Source organism: Homarus americanus, unplaced genomic scaffold (genome assembly GCF_018991925.1).
Source record: "Homarus americanus isolate GMGI-L3 unplaced genomic scaffold, GMGI_Hamer_2.0 scaffold19030, whole genome shotgun sequence".
Taxonomy (NCBI): Eukaryota; Metazoa; Arthropoda; class Malacostraca; order Decapoda; family Nephropidae; genus Homarus; species Homarus americanus.
The window spans coordinates 1-18,104 of NW_024727821.1; the positions used below are offsets into that span (position 1 = coordinate 1).

General features: G+C 28.8%; 2 protein-coding genes across 2 annotated transcripts; one reads left to right on the forward strand and one right to left on the reverse strand.

Moving 5' to 3' along the window:
- Nucleotides 1-722: 722 nt before the first annotated feature.
- On the reverse strand, nt 723-1,556 carry LOC121865922 (sodium/potassium-transporting ATPase subunit beta-like). Its single transcript, XM_042365479.1, has one exon. It carries the CDS (start codon nt 1,554-1,556, stop codon nt 723-725), a length of 834 nt encoding a protein of 277 aa, XP_042221413.1.
- A 12,053-nt stretch (nt 1,557-13,609) lies between these two features.
- Nucleotides 13,610-14,263, forward strand: LOC121865923 (prothymosin alpha-like; the record flags this gene model as incomplete). The annotated part of the gene is made up of 2 exons (XM_042365481.1): nt 13,610-13,973; nt 14,106-14,263. Coding segments are annotated over exons 1-2 (522 nt in total), but the record flags the coding sequence as incomplete, so codon positions are not given.
- Between the last annotated feature and the right edge of the window lie 3,841 nt (nt 14,264-18,104).

Below are 18,104 nucleotides of genomic sequence, written 5' to 3' on the forward strand. Positions count from 1 at the left end.
AAACGTTTATTGAAAATGAAATTTATAATAGTTTTTCTGTAATTATAAGTGGTGATTCTGATGTTACTACTATGACTATTTTACGTAATGAATATAGACTCTTACTCATCCACCCTTCCTTCGGTACTAATAATAGAAAATCAATTGGTTTAGGAAATTATAATTCAATGATAAAACATATGGGGTTCAATAGTGATCAATGTCTCCGATATTTAATTTTACATTTCATATTTTTTGGTAGTGACTATAATGTTGGTTTAGTTTCCTGTTGGACACCATCTAAAGGAGAAATTATTTTAAAATCTATAATGGAAAATGAAAATAATATTTTGAGTATATATAAAAAATTTCGGAGAAATCGATCTTTAGGTGATGAGTCTGTTATAATTCAAGTATTTGGATGTACTGATGTAATTAAAGAACACCATTTTAATGTTCTTTTAAAATTAGTTATAATCGAAGCCATTGCTAGTATAAAATATTATAAATATTTGGGAAGTGATACAAAAACAACATTATTATTATTATATAAATCAACTTTAATTAAAAGTTTACTAAAATATATGAGAATATAATTTTTATTTTTTTGAAACAAAACTTACTTAAAAAACTGAGAGACAAATTGTACACTGACTTGATAATGAATAAGGATTATTGAAACAAACAGGAACAAAATGCCTTAGAGTAGGTTTACTGTTTGACATATATATCCAGCACGCATGTTAAATTTCTTGGTAATTTTTTCCCACGGTTACAGTGAATTTGACTGATGTTTCAGAGTTTTTCTCGTTGTCAATACCCTTGGCCCACATATTGCAAGTAATTTCAACTATGGTGTTAATTTCATTGCCAAGATTCAGCTGCAATACAACTATAGGTTTCCGATAGCCTGGTAGGTTTGTATTGGAGAAGAAGTATTTGGGGAAACCAAGATTGTAGGAGTAAATTATTCCGGATGTGCAAGACACCCATATAACCTCTAGCATGGTATTATTATAGAAGTACCCGAACTCTTTAATTTGTTCTTTAAGTATATCGGGCATCTGGCTGGGTAATTCCTCAATGTCATCGTAAGGATCAAATTTAGTTGTCCCATTGTAAGACAATATGATGCAAGGAGCTGTTGTGTTGTAGTTCCAAACATTTTCTGGATTACAATCAAGTTGTAAGTATTGCTCTGGCAAAATACAGACTTGTGTAGCATTTGGTTCAAATCCTAGGGGACATCTAATCACCTGTGTATCATCAGCTTTGGTAGCATTGTAGTAGTCTATAAAAAATTGATTTAGAGAAGATATTTCCTCTTCATACGTACTCTTCTGATTAGGATTAAACTTTATATTTCCTGAAGGAATGACAAACAAACCCTCTTTCTTTGCTGTCACAGCAGAGTTACATGTTACAAAAGTCACCACCACCGCTATTAGACACACAACTATGAAATAACCACCAATTATTACAATTGTTGCTTTTTTGTTTGAAGATATTTTCTCTTTAAGGTATAGATAACTTTTCCTTGCAATTTCACTTGGTACTGTTATCATATTTCTAGACATGTTACCGTACCGAAACATCTTCTTCCTTTTAGTCCGTCGAGATTGATACAGATAGGATTCCTAAATGTCAAAGTGTGTCTGTCCGGCTATATCGTTGTGCGTGCTCTTCTTTATATATAATGGTGGTGGGTGGGTTGGACAGATGGAAGGACAGACAGACAGACAGACAGATAGACAACTACCTGTCTCGCCTCGGCCTCGAATGTCCGGTCATATCGTTGTGCTTAAAATAAATAATCTAAAAATTAAAATTATATTTTTTGTCAGTCGAAGTCGGTCGGTCGGTCGATTTGTCTGGCCTATCCCATAATTTTTAGAACCCTGCCTGTCGTTATATATTATATAATTAATAAAAAATGGATGGAAATATGATATTATGTATTATAACATTTGCACTAGCATTAGCTATTATTATAATAATAATGATAACTCAAAAACCTCTTTCTTTTTCTTTTCCACAATTACTCGAAGAAAAAAGTGAGGATTTAATAAGATATCTTACATATATTGACAATTTGATATCAGATATATCGGATGAAATTACAGAAGGAACAGATTATGATATAATGATTACTGGTCTATGTAATATAAGTGAAAAAATTAATAAATTTTTAACTATAACAGACTCAACCATAATAGAAAATGTTAAATCATATTTAAGTTTATCTGATAAAATCAGTGATTTACAAAAAAGATTATTAATGAGCATATTTAAAATACAAACACTTGGCGTATTGTACGAATTGAATGAAAAAGCCCTAACTAAAGAAACAAAAAACAAAATTCAGTCTAGCTTATTGTATATAAATAATTTTAATATTATAATACCAGATTTAAATATAGCTGACGTATTATTAAGACGAGATAAACGTTTTTGTATAATGCAAATACTCAAAAAAGTATATAGATTAAAGCGAATAACAATAGAAAATTTAATTATAAATAATGAGAATGAGAGGAGAAAAGTATTTCAGATATTCCGTACTTATTTACCTGCTAGGGGATACAATATGTTATATAATAAATTTAGAAAATATAATGGATTAAAAAATGAAATTATATTTGACGATGACCAAATCAAAAACTTAAGCAGTAATATGTCTGCTTCACAAATACTTATTGAATTGGTAGATACTACATTGTCCATTATAACGAGTGTTGAATTGTTGAATAATGATGATAATATGGTATTATTTAATGATGAAGAGATACTTTCAATAAATAAATGTAAGGAAATATTCAAATATTTTTTAAATATAGACTACAAAGAGAAACTGATACAGTGGTTATCTTCAAATTCTCACCAGGAAATAAAAAAGTGGCATAATTCTAAAGAGAATATAGAAAAGTGGTATAATGAATACTAAGTAGCAGGCAGCCAAAGGATAAAGGATACACACACACTATACTATTGTGGTGGTGGAGTCCATTTTAAAAAGTGATTTAAATTTTTCTCCATATCTATATTTTGAGTAACGCACTTTGTTTTTCTTATTGTATTACTAAAATTATTTACGTGACTTTGAATCCATTCTTTAGCTTCTTGGGTTTTGAAATCAATCTGTTTATTTTCGTACATTATAGTAACATTAATTCTATTATCAAATTCCCAAATAATGTTTTCGGGTAAAGCAAAACTCAATAGTAATGCCTGTGCTTTCAATAGTGATATATTTCTAGCATTACGTAAAATATTATGTTCTTCTTCTCTGTTTGTAATGTGATTAGTTTTTATTAAATTTGTATATATTTTATCGTAATCAATTGAAAAGCTCCTTATTAAACTGAGAGTTAAACGATTAATTTGACTATTTAGACGGGTACAGGAAAGATTTTTGGACAGAGCATAACAGGTCTGTCACATTTGGTCGAATTTCATTTGAATAAAAATTCATAACATTTAATTTTTTATCAAATCCAATAATAAAGTTTTTGGAAATTAACTGACATACATTATTGTAACTTCCACAGAAAATGCTGTTTCTCTTTTTTAATTGTAAAGTTTTAATGTTCTTATATAAAGACGACATTTCCCAAGTATCCAAATAATTCACTTCTAAATTAATCTCCTCCCCAAAACCGAAAATGGAAGTATTTTTTATATTGCAAACTATAAGCGATCGTAAATTGGACAGTTGACGTAGTATTTTATTGTCACCGTACACCCAAGCACAAATAATATCATATTTATAAGTTAATTTTTCAATATCAGAATTGAACTCCCTTATACTATTTTCATATTCATCACTAGAAGCCGTCGCTGGTATAGAATAGTGCAACTCATCATCGTCGTCGTTTACAATGTTAAAATTTTTATCAACAATTGCAACAGATGCCTCTGTTAATATATGATTCACCGACAAAATATCATTGTCTCTGTCTCTATTAATTTTTTTATTATAATTTATAGAAATTACCATGTAATAATTATAATTATTTGTTGTACTGATACTAGAATTAGAATTAGTTGTTATTGACATGTTGTTTTCACTTTCATAAACCTCCTCATCAAATGAACTCATTGTAGCTATTTTGTAAATAATTTCTAAACTTTATTTTTATATACTGTAAATAAGAAAAAAATAAAAAAATGAATTATAAGCCGTTGCCGTCAAATTATTCAATGGTTAATGACATAAATAGAATATTTGAATTAAATAAAATAAAAAAACTTAATGAAACACTTCTTCAACTTTATTCTAGTAATAATAGTAATAATAACTATAATACGTACAATTTTAGAGTGGTCATGTCAGTTTATACTACCAACACAGATAATGATGTAATTATTAATCAATTTATACCTCCGACAACATTTTCCCTACAGTTAAGACAAAAAATATTATCTCCCCAAAACATACTTTGTAATTTTCTAATAGGAAAAAAAGATACATACAATTTATTTTATAAGTTTCAACAAAAAATTGGTGAACATAAAGATGGAATAACAGTAATTGCGAATTTAGTTACTCCAAATTTTAATACTGGTTTATGGATTGATAAAGCTAACTTAAAATTAATTGGTGAATTAATAGCTAATTTTTCCTTAAAAATTACGCAAAAGAGAAATATAATAAATAAAATGTTTATCTATAACAATAAAGTTATTAATAATCCTACAGAATTTTTAGAAATTGTAAAAAGTGAACCTCAATTATTTGATTTCTGTTCATACATCTCTCAAGACAATCGATTTTCTCCATATAATGTATATATTACTAAAACATTACAGTTGTGTGATGATAATACTTTTTTATAATTTAAAAAATGAAAGCTATTAAAGAATTTGAACTGGTTCTAAAACCGTTAGTTTTTCAGAGAGAACTTAAACCCTTTGTTACTAGTATTTTTAAAAAGAGTATGACGACAGGACTCCGACAACTTAAAGAGAGTATAAATTTACAACCCTTAAAAACAAAAGAAGGGATATTGTTTAAAACAGAAGTTTTAAATAAACTTGAAAACTCTACAAATTTTCAAAGATCTCTTCAAGAGATACTTATGGGAGATATTACAAATAATTCTGCCAGAGAGCATATTATATTAAATTATCCTCACAACACATATTCAAAATATATTCAAAATTGTAACAAAATGGCTCAAGATTTGGGTTTTAAAAATGAAATTGAATTTAGGGATTTTATAGATAATTTTAAATCATCACCTCTAGAAAAAAGTAAATTGAATAAAATTTTAAAACCTTTAAAGAGTGGGCTGCTAAAAATCCAGGGAGTATTTTAAAATCTCTTTTAGTCGTTGCAGTTGCCAGCACCTTTATAGATTTTCTACGACATTATAATGCTCTTAATACAGGATGTTTTCGATACGAAGTAAATACACAACAAAAAGGTATTCTTAAATATGTATATATAGATAGATATTGTGATAATAATGGAGGAAATTGGAATAAATACACAAGAGGCATATACATTCTTCCTCCAGATAGTCATCCTCTGTCGAAATTTACGCTTAGGATTGTTCATTTCAACCTAGTACATTTTTACGAACAAAAGATACAGAAGGTATTCTTAATATGGGATGTAAAGGAATTTGTGATCCTTATAATTATAATTCATTATCTTCATGGGTTCCTGGTTACTATCAATGGGAGGAACCTTCGTCATCATCATCTTCTCCAAATTTCATGTACCGTTGTGAAAAGGGTACGATTTTACGTTCATTGGGTGAAATGACAGGAGATACTCTAAGCCAAATAGGTCATGGTCTTCTTCAATCATCTTTATGGACTGATATTCCCAAAAAAAAAATTTTGTTTTGTGGATTTATTATCCTTATAATTATATTTTTTTATGTACTATATTTATTAAAATTTTTGTTTGTTAAAAATTAATGGGGTCTATTATATAATCGTCTTTTATAGGGTACACATTTAACGTGTACCTCACCATCATTTTCATTATCCTCAACATCGTCGTCGACATCGTCGTCGTTGTCATCGTCATTTATCTCATCATCATCATCATTTATCTCATCATCATCATCATTTATCTCATCATCATCATCATTTATCTCATCATCATCATCATTTATCTCATCATCATCATCATTTATCTCATCATCATCATCATTTATCTCATCATCATCATCATTTATCTCATCATCATTCATATCATCACTATCAACATATGATGAAGTAAATTTCTGTTTACTCCTGTGTATACCAGAAGCAGAAGAAAATTTACTATGCTGGTTACCTGTTTTCGGGATAATTTTACCGTTATTATTTAATATTCCCTTCGTGTACTGGTTTTTATAGGCATACAAAAAATCTTCACCATGTTGTCCAGTATAAGAATTAATTTCTTTTTTAGTTAAGTTAGGTCTTATATATGCAAAATATTGTTGTATCGTAGGAATTGTATAAGAGAGTTTTGAAATCCATACTTCAATAAACTCGGATAAAACTCTTAGATGTAAATCTTCTACATCTTTCTTCCGAAAAATCTTTATGTTCTCATTACAAATCTTTGTATTTTTTAAATTGGATAAAATTTGCTTCATTATTTTGGTATTAAATTGTGGTGGTTTAGTATTTGGGATCCAATAATATTTCTGTACAAACACATTATTAGTAAATTCTTTATTAAGAATACGTTGTAGGCGGTACACTTCATTTCGCATAGTTGTTGTAATTCTATCTTCAATATATGGATTCTTATTATAGTTTAAATCCAGACGGTTATCAGTATTATTTGCAAAACTTAAGAAGTGACACATTAATGTTAAAACCCAAGTATAAAGTTCCAAATTTATATCTTCAGGTGATCCTATTAAATTCATATTTTCTGATATTTTCGTTATAACATCATTTCTTTCGATAGTTTTAACAACATCCTCCAATATTTTATGCCTTATATTAAAACAGTTAAATCCTTAAACATCATATATTTTTCGTATTTGCAATGATTCACCTTTTAAATTTTTCGGAAATTTAAGAGGAAATTTGAAAAATTTCTTTTCTAAACAACCGGGTGGATAACCTACCTCGCAAATAATTTTATTTGAGAGAGAAATTAATCTATGAATATGAATGAAAACTGGAAGTTTTTCTCTGGGGAAACATAAATTCATATCATATCTTTTATTTGGTAATTCATCATTTTTAATTTTTATATAAAAATTGGAATTTATATTATAATGAACCTTATAAATGTCCTTTTTCATTTTTATAAATATTTATTAGTTTTATTATTAGTTTTTTATTATAAAAAAGGAAAAATAATGTCGTCGTTGCAACAACACCAATTAATAAATTGAACTGCTCCAGTATATTTTCATAATTTTCAATTTTTAATACACTTTCCACGTTTTTTAAACAAAAGTATTCTTAAAAAAAAAATAACCCTGAAGAACCCTTTTTCCCTGGAGAAGATTTACCCCCATTTTTTAATATTCACAGATTGGTTTTACTCTCCAATTTAGGACTTACAAATACAAAAATATATTTTTTTACAAGAGAGAGTGGTTAGGTTTCCTCTAACATTCCCTTCGTATGTAGAAGGACAAAAATTACAAATGCAAAAATTATATACCTTAGTGGGATTTAATGGTTTTCATATTAAACATAAAATTTTTGCTAATATAGTTAAAAATATATTTGATGATAATACAAACAATAATGATATGAATTACATTCGACAAATGTTAAAAATACCATTAAACCAGAACAACAACTTTTTAATTTATAATTGGGTTTTAACCCTAATGCTTCATTTCCTTTGTATAATAAACTACAATGGTAATTTAGGAATTGGGGAGATTATTAATAAAATTATGCTAAAACAAGCAGACCCCCTGCGAGCATTATCACAACAACATGAAGGCATTGTTGGGATTTATTATTGGATTCCTTTTTATAAAACACCGGGTTTTGACTCCACAATGATGACTCAAATAATGGATAAACTGAAAAATACAGTTATTATGCAAGATGATAAAAAAAGATTTACACAGACAATGGCCGAAAAATTACATATAAAAATATTAAATGTATTTATGGAAGTATGGCTTCATAATTATCGTATTAGTAGAAGAAAGAATATTCCTTATTTTCCAGAACTACGTTATTTTATGCTTATAACACCGTCCCTAGATGATGATATTTATGATTTTCTACATAATGAATATGGTGGCAATTTTATAGGTGCATATGAAGAGCGATATGCTAATACTTTTGTTGCACCTAATGGTCAAATCTTACCCCAAACAGAATTTCCCCAATTAATGGGAGAAAGTGAAGAAAGTGAAGAAAGTGAAGAAAGTAGTGAATGACTTTTATAAGATTTAATTATTCAATAATTCTCTACTCGCCCATCATCCCTTCTGTCTTGTTCTTTAGTATTAAAATAAACCCCAATTATATATATATATATATATATATATATATATATATATATATATATATATATATATATATATATATATATATATATATATATATATATATATATATGTATATATATATATAAATATACTAAAACCACTACTATATAAATAATTGTTGTTGTTGTTGTTGTTGTTGGTGGTGGTGGTGACAATTCTTTTTCATACATAATCATATAGTATGTATAAGCTTGTATTAATTCATCATAGTTTTCGTAGTTTTCTAATTTTTGGTGTATTCTTTTTGTCCTTAATTGTTCATCATCAGCCGATACTTCTGTATCTTCTATTTTTTTTTGGTTATCCCCCGTGTCTGTTGTCATTGATGCTGATGTTTTTGCATAATTAATATCTATATTTATTGATCTGCTCATTTCCTTCCTCAATGGAAGTGTTTTAAAGTATTTGGGGACCAGTATTGTATCTTCTAGTGTTGTTGTAGTAGTTTTCCTCGAATCACCGGTGATTACTCTTGTATCTTCTATTATAGTTGTCGTCGAATCACCAATAGCTTTTATAGTCGTTTCCTTTTCATAACCGGTAGTAGTGGTTTCCCTTATATCACTTGTTATATCTGTATCTTTAATAATAGTCGTCGTTTTCTTTACATCGCCTGTGGTCTCTTCTATTTCATCAGTCTTGGTGTCTTCTTCAACTTGTTTACCACCAGGTAGAGAGTATGCCCGAGGAGCTACGTCACCAGAGGGAACTGACGGCACTATTCTTGGACTTCGCCAAAAAGTATATGTTGTATAACCGGTTTCATAACTACTATGTTGTTTTAATAGACAAAATACTATTAATCCAGTAATTATAGTCAGATTCATTATCAAAAATTTTGCCAAAATTTTCTGCTACTATTCAATTCTCTTTCAAGGACTACAACTGTCGGACCTATTCTTCTACAACAACATTGTTCATACGCACATTATTAAAGTTTTCTTCTTCTAACTCTATTAATCTGTTTCTTTTATTAAAATAAAATGAAGAATATATAAATACTGTAAACATTCCAATTATAATTACAACAATTCCTGCAAATTGTCCAGGACTAAATAATACTGTTGTTGTTGTTGTTGTTGTCATTGGTTCAGAATTTATTGATATCGTTGTAATTTCATCAAAGTTAAACACTGGTTCAAAGCTGTTAGACACTTGTTCAATACTCGTTTCCAAACTTGCTGTTATTGATTGTTCAGAACTTGTAGAGGATTCAGAACTTGAAGTTGTTATTGTTGTTGTTGTTTCGGGTTGTTCAGTTGGTTCAGAACTTGTTGTTTCAGGTTGTTCACTTGGTTCAGAACTTGTTGTTTCAGGTTGTTCTGTTGGTTTAGAACTTGTTGTTCCAGGTTGTTCAGTTGGTTCAGAACTTGTTGTTTCAGGTTGTTCAGTTGGTTCAGTTGTTTCAGAACTTGTTTTTGTTATTGTTGATTGTTGTTCAGTTGTTTCAGTTATTATTATTGATTGTTGTTGTTCGGTTGATTCAGAACTTGTAACTTGTATTAGTAATAATAAAAGACTACATCTTAACAACGATCGAGAAAACATAATGATAATCTGGCTGGCTGGCTGGTAGTCTGGGGAAGATTTAGTTTTACATTACTTTATATGTATGTATAAAATGGTGTTCAGATGCCAGATACCACCATGTCATTTTCATTTTTACAACTCTGGATTTGGATTATCAATTTTATATTTTTTTAACCACTCTTTTAGTGGTTGTATTTTATCTAGTATTTTTATTAATATCTGATGACATGAATTAATGATTTGTTGCCTCTCGCGCTTAGTAAATAATAATATATTATTTTCTTGGAATATGTTTAACATTTTAATCCGCTTTAAAATATACAATGATTTGTCTACCAATTTTTCCTGGATTTCAGTAACATTAACATCACCTAAAACGTCGTATACAGTCCTCGTAGTACCTTCATAATTATTATTATGTAGGTAATTATTTCTTTGTAATTTTTCAACTTTGGGAATTATTTCATTATGTGCATTAAATTCATCGTTAAAGATTGTAATTAGTGATTGTAAGTCATCTACTTTGTTAGTTTCTTTTAAAAAGTGCGATATTCTACTTAATCTATATATTTCTCTTAATAAATTTATTATATTAAAACGTTCAAGCCGTTGAACGAGTTCAGTAATATATGAATCTGGTAGTATAAGATTAAAATTATTTATATACCCTAGATTAGACTGAATTGTTTTCTGGGCTTTAGTTAAGTGTTTTTCGTTTAATTCATGCAATACGCCAAGTGCTTGTATTTTAATTCCGCAGATAATTAAATTTTTACGTAAATCATTGAGAAAAATTGAAAAATATGATTTTTTATTTTTTATTGTGTTTGAGTAAGGTCTGGTTGTATTGGTTGTAGTTATAAATTTATCAATATTGTCATCTATTTTGCGTAAACAAATAAGTTGCTCCTCAAAATGTTCAAAATATTCTTCATTATACCAACACGTATCTATAACATACCTTATATGATAAAGATGTTTTATTAAATCCTCACTTTTTTCTTCTAATTGCGGAAAAGATTTTCTATAGCCCATCAATACTATAATAGCTAGTACCGCAATAAGTGTTATAATTCTATATATTATCGTAGTCGTAGTATTAATTTCCATTTTTTATATGTTTGTTAAGTTTAATAATTAAAAATATTTAAAAAAAATAATCACGCCATTTCATTGTTTTATTCTTAGCTTGGTGGGAGGTACAGAATAAAAAATGAAACTGTCAGGAGATTCCTACTAGTATTTTAAAAACTCTTTTCTCATTGGCTGGCGAAGGATGTTTATGGGTGGAGCTCCGGTTTTCAGGTTTGTCTATTCTATGATGTAATGTAAATATCAGTTTGTCCTGTCTGTGTGGATTGAGAACATTGTTAAGATATTTCGTCCAGTGCAAGTAAGTAATAATACTAGTATAGCTTTCAATAAGCTATAAAATTAAATTTATATTAATTACAACTGCTAAAGAAGCAGCCTAATCATTTTTATTTTTTTCTACAGAATAATTATCGGAGATGGTTGCTACATATAAAACTATGTATGCTGCACGTTCATTTGTCCGTGTTCCAGGAAGTGGAATTACCAAAGTAGCAGCGAAGAAATCAAAATCTTTATGCTGGGATCTTGCACGTTCCTCAACAGTTGCTGCAGCTATCACAGTTGAACCAATGTTACCATCTGCAATATCAATAACAATAGAATCCTCAAAATTAATCCAGAAAGATGGACAAACTGAAAAAAAAAATGAAACTCGGGAAAGGTCGTACGGGGATCAAAATGCTGCTGCTGCTAGTAGTAGCAGTGAAGTTTATAAGTTAAAACAAGAGCTTCATAATGTAAGACGACAAAATCAAGATCTTCAAAAGCGATTACAACTATTTCATGACCTGTTTAATGACAAAAAGCGATTGGTAGTTATGATCAAGAATTGGGTATCAGAAAATTAACAACATCTCTACCTCTACAGGCAAAGAGTATTGGGTTTTGGGTTTTATATCTATAAGTGTAACAAGACTGTGTTTTTTATTTCTTCCCTCGAAAGAAAACGTTATATAATTAATATTTCTCCATCTTCATTTTCTGATTGATTATTATTGGTATTACTACTATTTGTTATATTAGTTGGAGTGGTGGTGAGTGTGGCAGGTATATCAGTGGATTGTTGCATAAATAGTGGTGGGTGTGATTTTAGTAATACATTTTTATCGGGTATTATTAATTGATTAGAATCATCACTTAATTTATTTAACACATTAATATTTAAATGCCTATACCGGCGACTCGCTGCTAAATTAGCATTAACCCCCCAAACTAATTCCTTATCTTTCAAAAAACTTTTTGTATAATACTGGTCAGTACTTATCGTATTCTCTCTTATCTCTCCTGATTTATCATCCCCACTTTTATTACCCTCTCCTCCTCCTTCTTCTTCTTCTTTTTCTTCTTCTTCTTCTTCTTCTTCACATTCTCTATTTATAATTTTATCTGTTGTATTCCCTTGATTTACATAATGAGAAATAAACTCCTTATAACTAGAATGACCTAATATTTCACCTATAATTTTTAATGGCATAATTGTATCCTTTGACATTTGTTGTGATAACATATTAAAAATTCTAGTTGCATAATCAGCTCTAATAGAATGTAAACCAGCACCTTTGAGTTGTTCTTTTTCAGTTTCATAATTTGATTGTTGTTTAAATTTTCTATTCTCAGCAATTAAATGTAAGGATTTTCTAAATATTTTTTGTGTACTCTGATAACTTACATTAAATATCCTGTCATTCAAAAAGGGCAGAAATGACTTATTTCCTTGTGTTTTTGCATTTAATTTAAATTCTAAATATGGTGTTAGATACTGTGTAAAAAAAATTAAGGGTTCACCATGAAATATAGGAATATTTCGGTCTTTTCCTTGTTTTCCGTAATAAATGGGTAAAACAATTGACTCTGATTGAGGATTATAACTGTCTATAATATTTTGATAGGTTAATTTTTCAGTTTCCTTAGCTCTTAATCCTGTATGATATATAAGAATTAGTTTATAAATATGGTCTCTATTAATACGGCTGTTATTCCAAATGTGAATAAGAGTCTGAGAAATTAGAAGACTGTCGAGAATTGGTTTATTATTTCTCCTAAGACTACCACATAACTTTGGTAGAGCTAATTCTACACCTAGAATAGGACCAATTAAATATTTATTTAGTGTTCGTATATTTGTTTTTCTTGTCTGAAATTTAATCTTACCATCTTGATTGAGGTATGTGTTATAATCTTCAACTATTACTGTAGTTAATAATGCCTTCCTTCCTAGTTTATCAACTTTGAATCGTCCAAATTTTCTTATAATAATTTCATAGTTTCTTAGACTAACCTGTTTAAGCATACGAGTTCTACTATTACCAACAATTGTTCTTTTGGTACGAGGATTTATATATGGTTTATTATATTCATTTTGGAGACGATCTATATCATTTTCATTAAAATAATTTTTTAATTCTTGAATAAATGTATTTTCCATTTATATATTTTTTATTTTATATAAAATTATTTATTTGTGAATAATATTGAAGTTTTATATTATTCATTTTTATTCTATATTAAAAATATAGAATAACAAAATGTATATTAAATATAATAAAAAAGATTATGAAGTAGAAGTAAGTGATGGAGATGAAGATGGTGATAATAAAGATGATAGTAGTAATGAAGGAGACGACGATATAGAAAAGATAGATTCTATTAAAGAAGATATGGTAGAAAATGTAGATTCTAGTAGTAAAGAAGCTGGTGGTGAAATAGATTCTGAAGATGATAAAGAAGTAATACATTATAGTAATATAGTTTCTAGCAGTGAAAAAGGTGGTGGTGTTGAAGAAGAAGAAGAAGAAGATTCTGAAAATGGTAAAATAGATTCTAGTAATATAGTTTCTAGCAGTGAAAAAGGTGGTGGTGTTGAAGAAGAAGAAGAAGATTCTGAAAATGGTAAAATAGATTCTAGTAATATAGTTTCTAGCAGTGAAAAAGGTGGTGGTGTTGAAGAAAAAGAGGAAGAAGAAGATTCTGAAAATGGTAAAGAAATAATAGATTCTAGTAATATAGTTCCTAGTGAAAAAGGTGGTGGCGGTGAAGAAGAAAAAGAAGATTCTGAAAATGGTAAAGAAGTAATAGATTCTAGTAATAAAGTAAGTGAAGAAGATTATGGTGATAAACGAGATATTGATTCTGACATAGAAGAAATAAAATTAGAAGATTCTAGTGTCGGTGTCAATAATGTAAGAATATGCAGCAGAAAACGAAGATTTTTATCAGGAGGAGAAAGAGGAGGAAGAAGTAATGAGGAAAATGAAAGCAGAACTATAGTTTTTGAGAGAAAAGCAGTAAAAGAAGAGCAACTTTCTAGTAGTGGAGAAGATGGTTTACAAAGAAGGAACAAAAGAGCAGAAATAGAAGAGGGAAGAACAATAGTAGAGAGAGGAGGAGGAGGAGGAGGAGGAGGAAGTGGTACTGGTGATGATGAAAGTGATGATGAAGAAAGTGATGAAAGTGGTGATGATGATATTTCTAGCGAATTAAAAGAATTAAAAATATCTAAAATAACAAATTTAATTAATTCTGAAATATCCCGTATATTAGTAATAACAATACTCGTACTAATTATATTAGCTATGATGAATTTACATTGGTCTTTCCTTTATATTATAATATTAATAATATTTATAATGAAACCAGTTATTAGTAAAAACATAGCAATATTATTACTAGATTATTGGGAAATTGAAATATAGATTTTAATCTATTTACACATTTTTAATAATAAATAATAGTAGGCTACAATCAATTATTTTTTTTTTATTTAATTTTTTTTTACATTATTTGGGATACTTAATGTAAAAATGTACAAGCTAATTTGGCCATATTATCTACATAATCATGTTCTTTTAATCCAATATGTGCTGGTATCCACAAAAAATTTATTTTAAATTTTTTGTACATGTTACTATAATTATCTAAAATGTATTGTAATCCACTACGAGAGTCATAAATAATTAAACCATTACATTTATTGTAAACTAAATAATTTATAGCATCCTTAATTCCTTCCAATTCACAACTATTACAATCAATCCAATTATTCAGACGACGCATTTGGGTTGCAATACATTTATTATATTTGTAAACAATATAGGCACAACCAGCTGTTCCATCCTGTTGTACAGATCCATCAGTATATATAGTAACTAACTCAGTTGTACTGCTGGTACTGGAAAGTTGCTTGGTAAGTTGACCAATTTGTTAAATAGTATTTTTCTTCTGTATATGTTTGGGATTAAATTTATTCGTCCTAGTATAATATACATTTTCAGTTGATTTCATTATCATTCTTCTTTTCTGAAAAAAAAAATAAATTTATTTCACAAACCAAATAAATAAAGCTTCCAGCCTTAATCTTAGGAAAAAAGGTTGCAGTTTTGGTTAAAGTTTAAGTATGATAGATAGATCTTATTTCTATTGGTGGTGAATTAGTACCAACAATGGTCTTTCGTCTCTCGGATCCTAATGAACTCTTCAACATGGCTACAACAGGCCTGGGTAAATGGGAAGGGCAATGCTTCTTGTAGTAAGCCTCTACCTGTAACACATCCTTAGTCATAGAAAGCCATATGTCATAAGGTTTGTACTTATTAGTAATGATTGATTTCAAGAAAATTTGGGCGTCAAAGGTGATATAGATCTCTCCGCCTCCTTGACATTCAAAACCAGTATAATCACAACCGGCGAGCATTTGTATGTAAATAAGGAGGTCGGTCATTGTACACCATCCTACCGACAAATTCAAAATCTGTCCAAGATACACCATCATCAGAGTGGTAGATGTAATAAAGCCGATCGATCGACTTCCTCTAAGTTAATCTTGAAATTTTCCAGTTCTCCGTCCCTCCACTCACACATTTCCCAGGGTGAGGTCCGTTTGTCTAACATGTCTTAATAGATTAAGACAGTTCTAATTAACTCGTAAATATTATCAGCACTTGTGATCTCATATTGGACGGACACTTTTAAAGTTAAAATGAGTAGAAATCATATTAGTGTTTTGTTGTAAAAAAACAAAATAAAACAGTGTACTGTATCGTGTCTGTCTTGTGTCTTGTCTCTCTTGCAGCCAATGTTAAACTAACTAGCAACCCAGCGTTAAGCAAGTTGCCACCACTACCCACTACCACTTTTTTTACCAAATTTTTTGAATTTTATATTTTTTTTTATTATATATATATTTTTTTTTATAATATATTTTTATTATTATCATCTTGATGTAAATCTGAAATATCTGAATCTAAAATTTCTTGTTTGTTAATATTAAGTAGATCATTCCGTTTTTGTGGAAAAGGATTTTTCCTTTTACGTTTTGATGTTGAGGAGGAGGACGACCACTTTTGCGCTTGAGGAGGAGGAGTTTGTATGGTGGGAGGTAATAATTGCTTTGAATTCCTTTTCTTTTTTTTTAGTCCAATATATGCATTAATAAATGGTTGAATTTTCTTTGTATTTGGAGGTACTTTTGTAGTAGTTGTTGTGGTTGTAACAGTGGATATAATACAATTATCTCCTTTTCTTCTTTTAAAAACTTTATTTTTTGGTTTTTTTTTATACTCCTCCTCTTCTTCCTCTTCTTCTTCCTCCTCTTCTTCTTCATCTTCATCTTCTTCCTCTTCTTCATCATAATCTCTTAAATCATCTATCTCTGTATCTTTATCTTTATCTTCTATATATTTTTTATCCTCATCTTGCATTTTTGAGGATTTACTCTTTTTAGGTGGTTGAGTCAAGGGCATTGTAGTTTTGTGGTGGTATAATAAACTACAACATTTGTGTTGTTTATATATACTAAGTTTTCAAAAAAAAAATATCAAAATAAAAAATATTTTCATTTTTTTGGTAAATAAGAAACAATTTTTATAATATCTAATGGGTTAGGAGAAATTTTATCTGGTCGAGCCCTACAAATTTGTTTAATATTTTGGGGATTTTCAGTACATAATAACACCTCATAAATCATTTCGTCTTCTAAATGTGAATAATTATATTCAATAAGAGAAATTGATTGAGGAACTCTATTATTATAAAGTATTTTTTTACCTTGAATAAAAATATAATATGGAGCTCATTCATTTTTCATTTTATCAGACAGTAAACACAAAATATCCATTCGTTCAGATGCTTTAAATTCAGAGGATACTATATCTACAATTGCTAAAGGATTATATTTATGTTGATTTGTTTTATATAAATTAGTTTCAACTACAAAAAGAAAATAAATTAAAATATGAACAAGGTACTCATTCAATGAATGAGTATAAGATATACTTGATATTTTTGTAGTAATACAAAAATGTTGTTGTGAAAATTGTAAAATACCACATTGTCCATCTAATTTTGGAAGTCTATATTTAAGAATTTTTTTATCATAAAATTTTTGAGTTTTTAGATTTGTACTATTAATATTATTATCCCAGACTTCATTTTCCTCCCTTATGTGAATAGGTGTACTATCCTTATGAAACTGTTTCATCTCTAATGGAATGGGACTAAGAAAAGCATTTAGTCTCCATGAAGCATGCCAATATAAAGTTCCTGGGCGTTTTGTTTCTAAGGGGACTCCCTCTGAATTTAAAAGGAGGGGTGGTCCCGTTTTAATTTCACTCAAATTTTCATTTTCCAAGATCATAGGAAAAATTCTAGTATGGTCATTAGGTTTATAACGATGGTAAAGGATAGTTTTTGTTTCATAATCGTGCAGATATGTTGTTTTTACACTTAAACTGGTCCCTTCTAAAAATGTAGCTAATCCAATTAATTTAGGACCAATGGTGTCACCATCACCATTAGTAGTAGCGCTTTCCCAAAGTTGTATAAAATAACTATTTTGAAAAACTTTTCCTTCTAAATTAGTATATACAATTTCCAAAGTCTGTGTATCTCTTCGAAATATACGTGATTTATCTTTATTTTTTTTATATTGTATAAAAAAACTATTTTTATTAGGATCAATTATTAAACGATAATCATTTTCAACCATTTCTAAAACACGAGAAATGTAATTAGACCTTGGTGTTG

Excerpts from the sequence above, each read along its gene's own strand:
- LOC121865922 (XM_042365479.1), bottom strand. The coding sequence starts at position 1,556 with ATGTCTAGAAATATGATAACAGTACCAAGTGAAATTGCAAGGAAAAGT.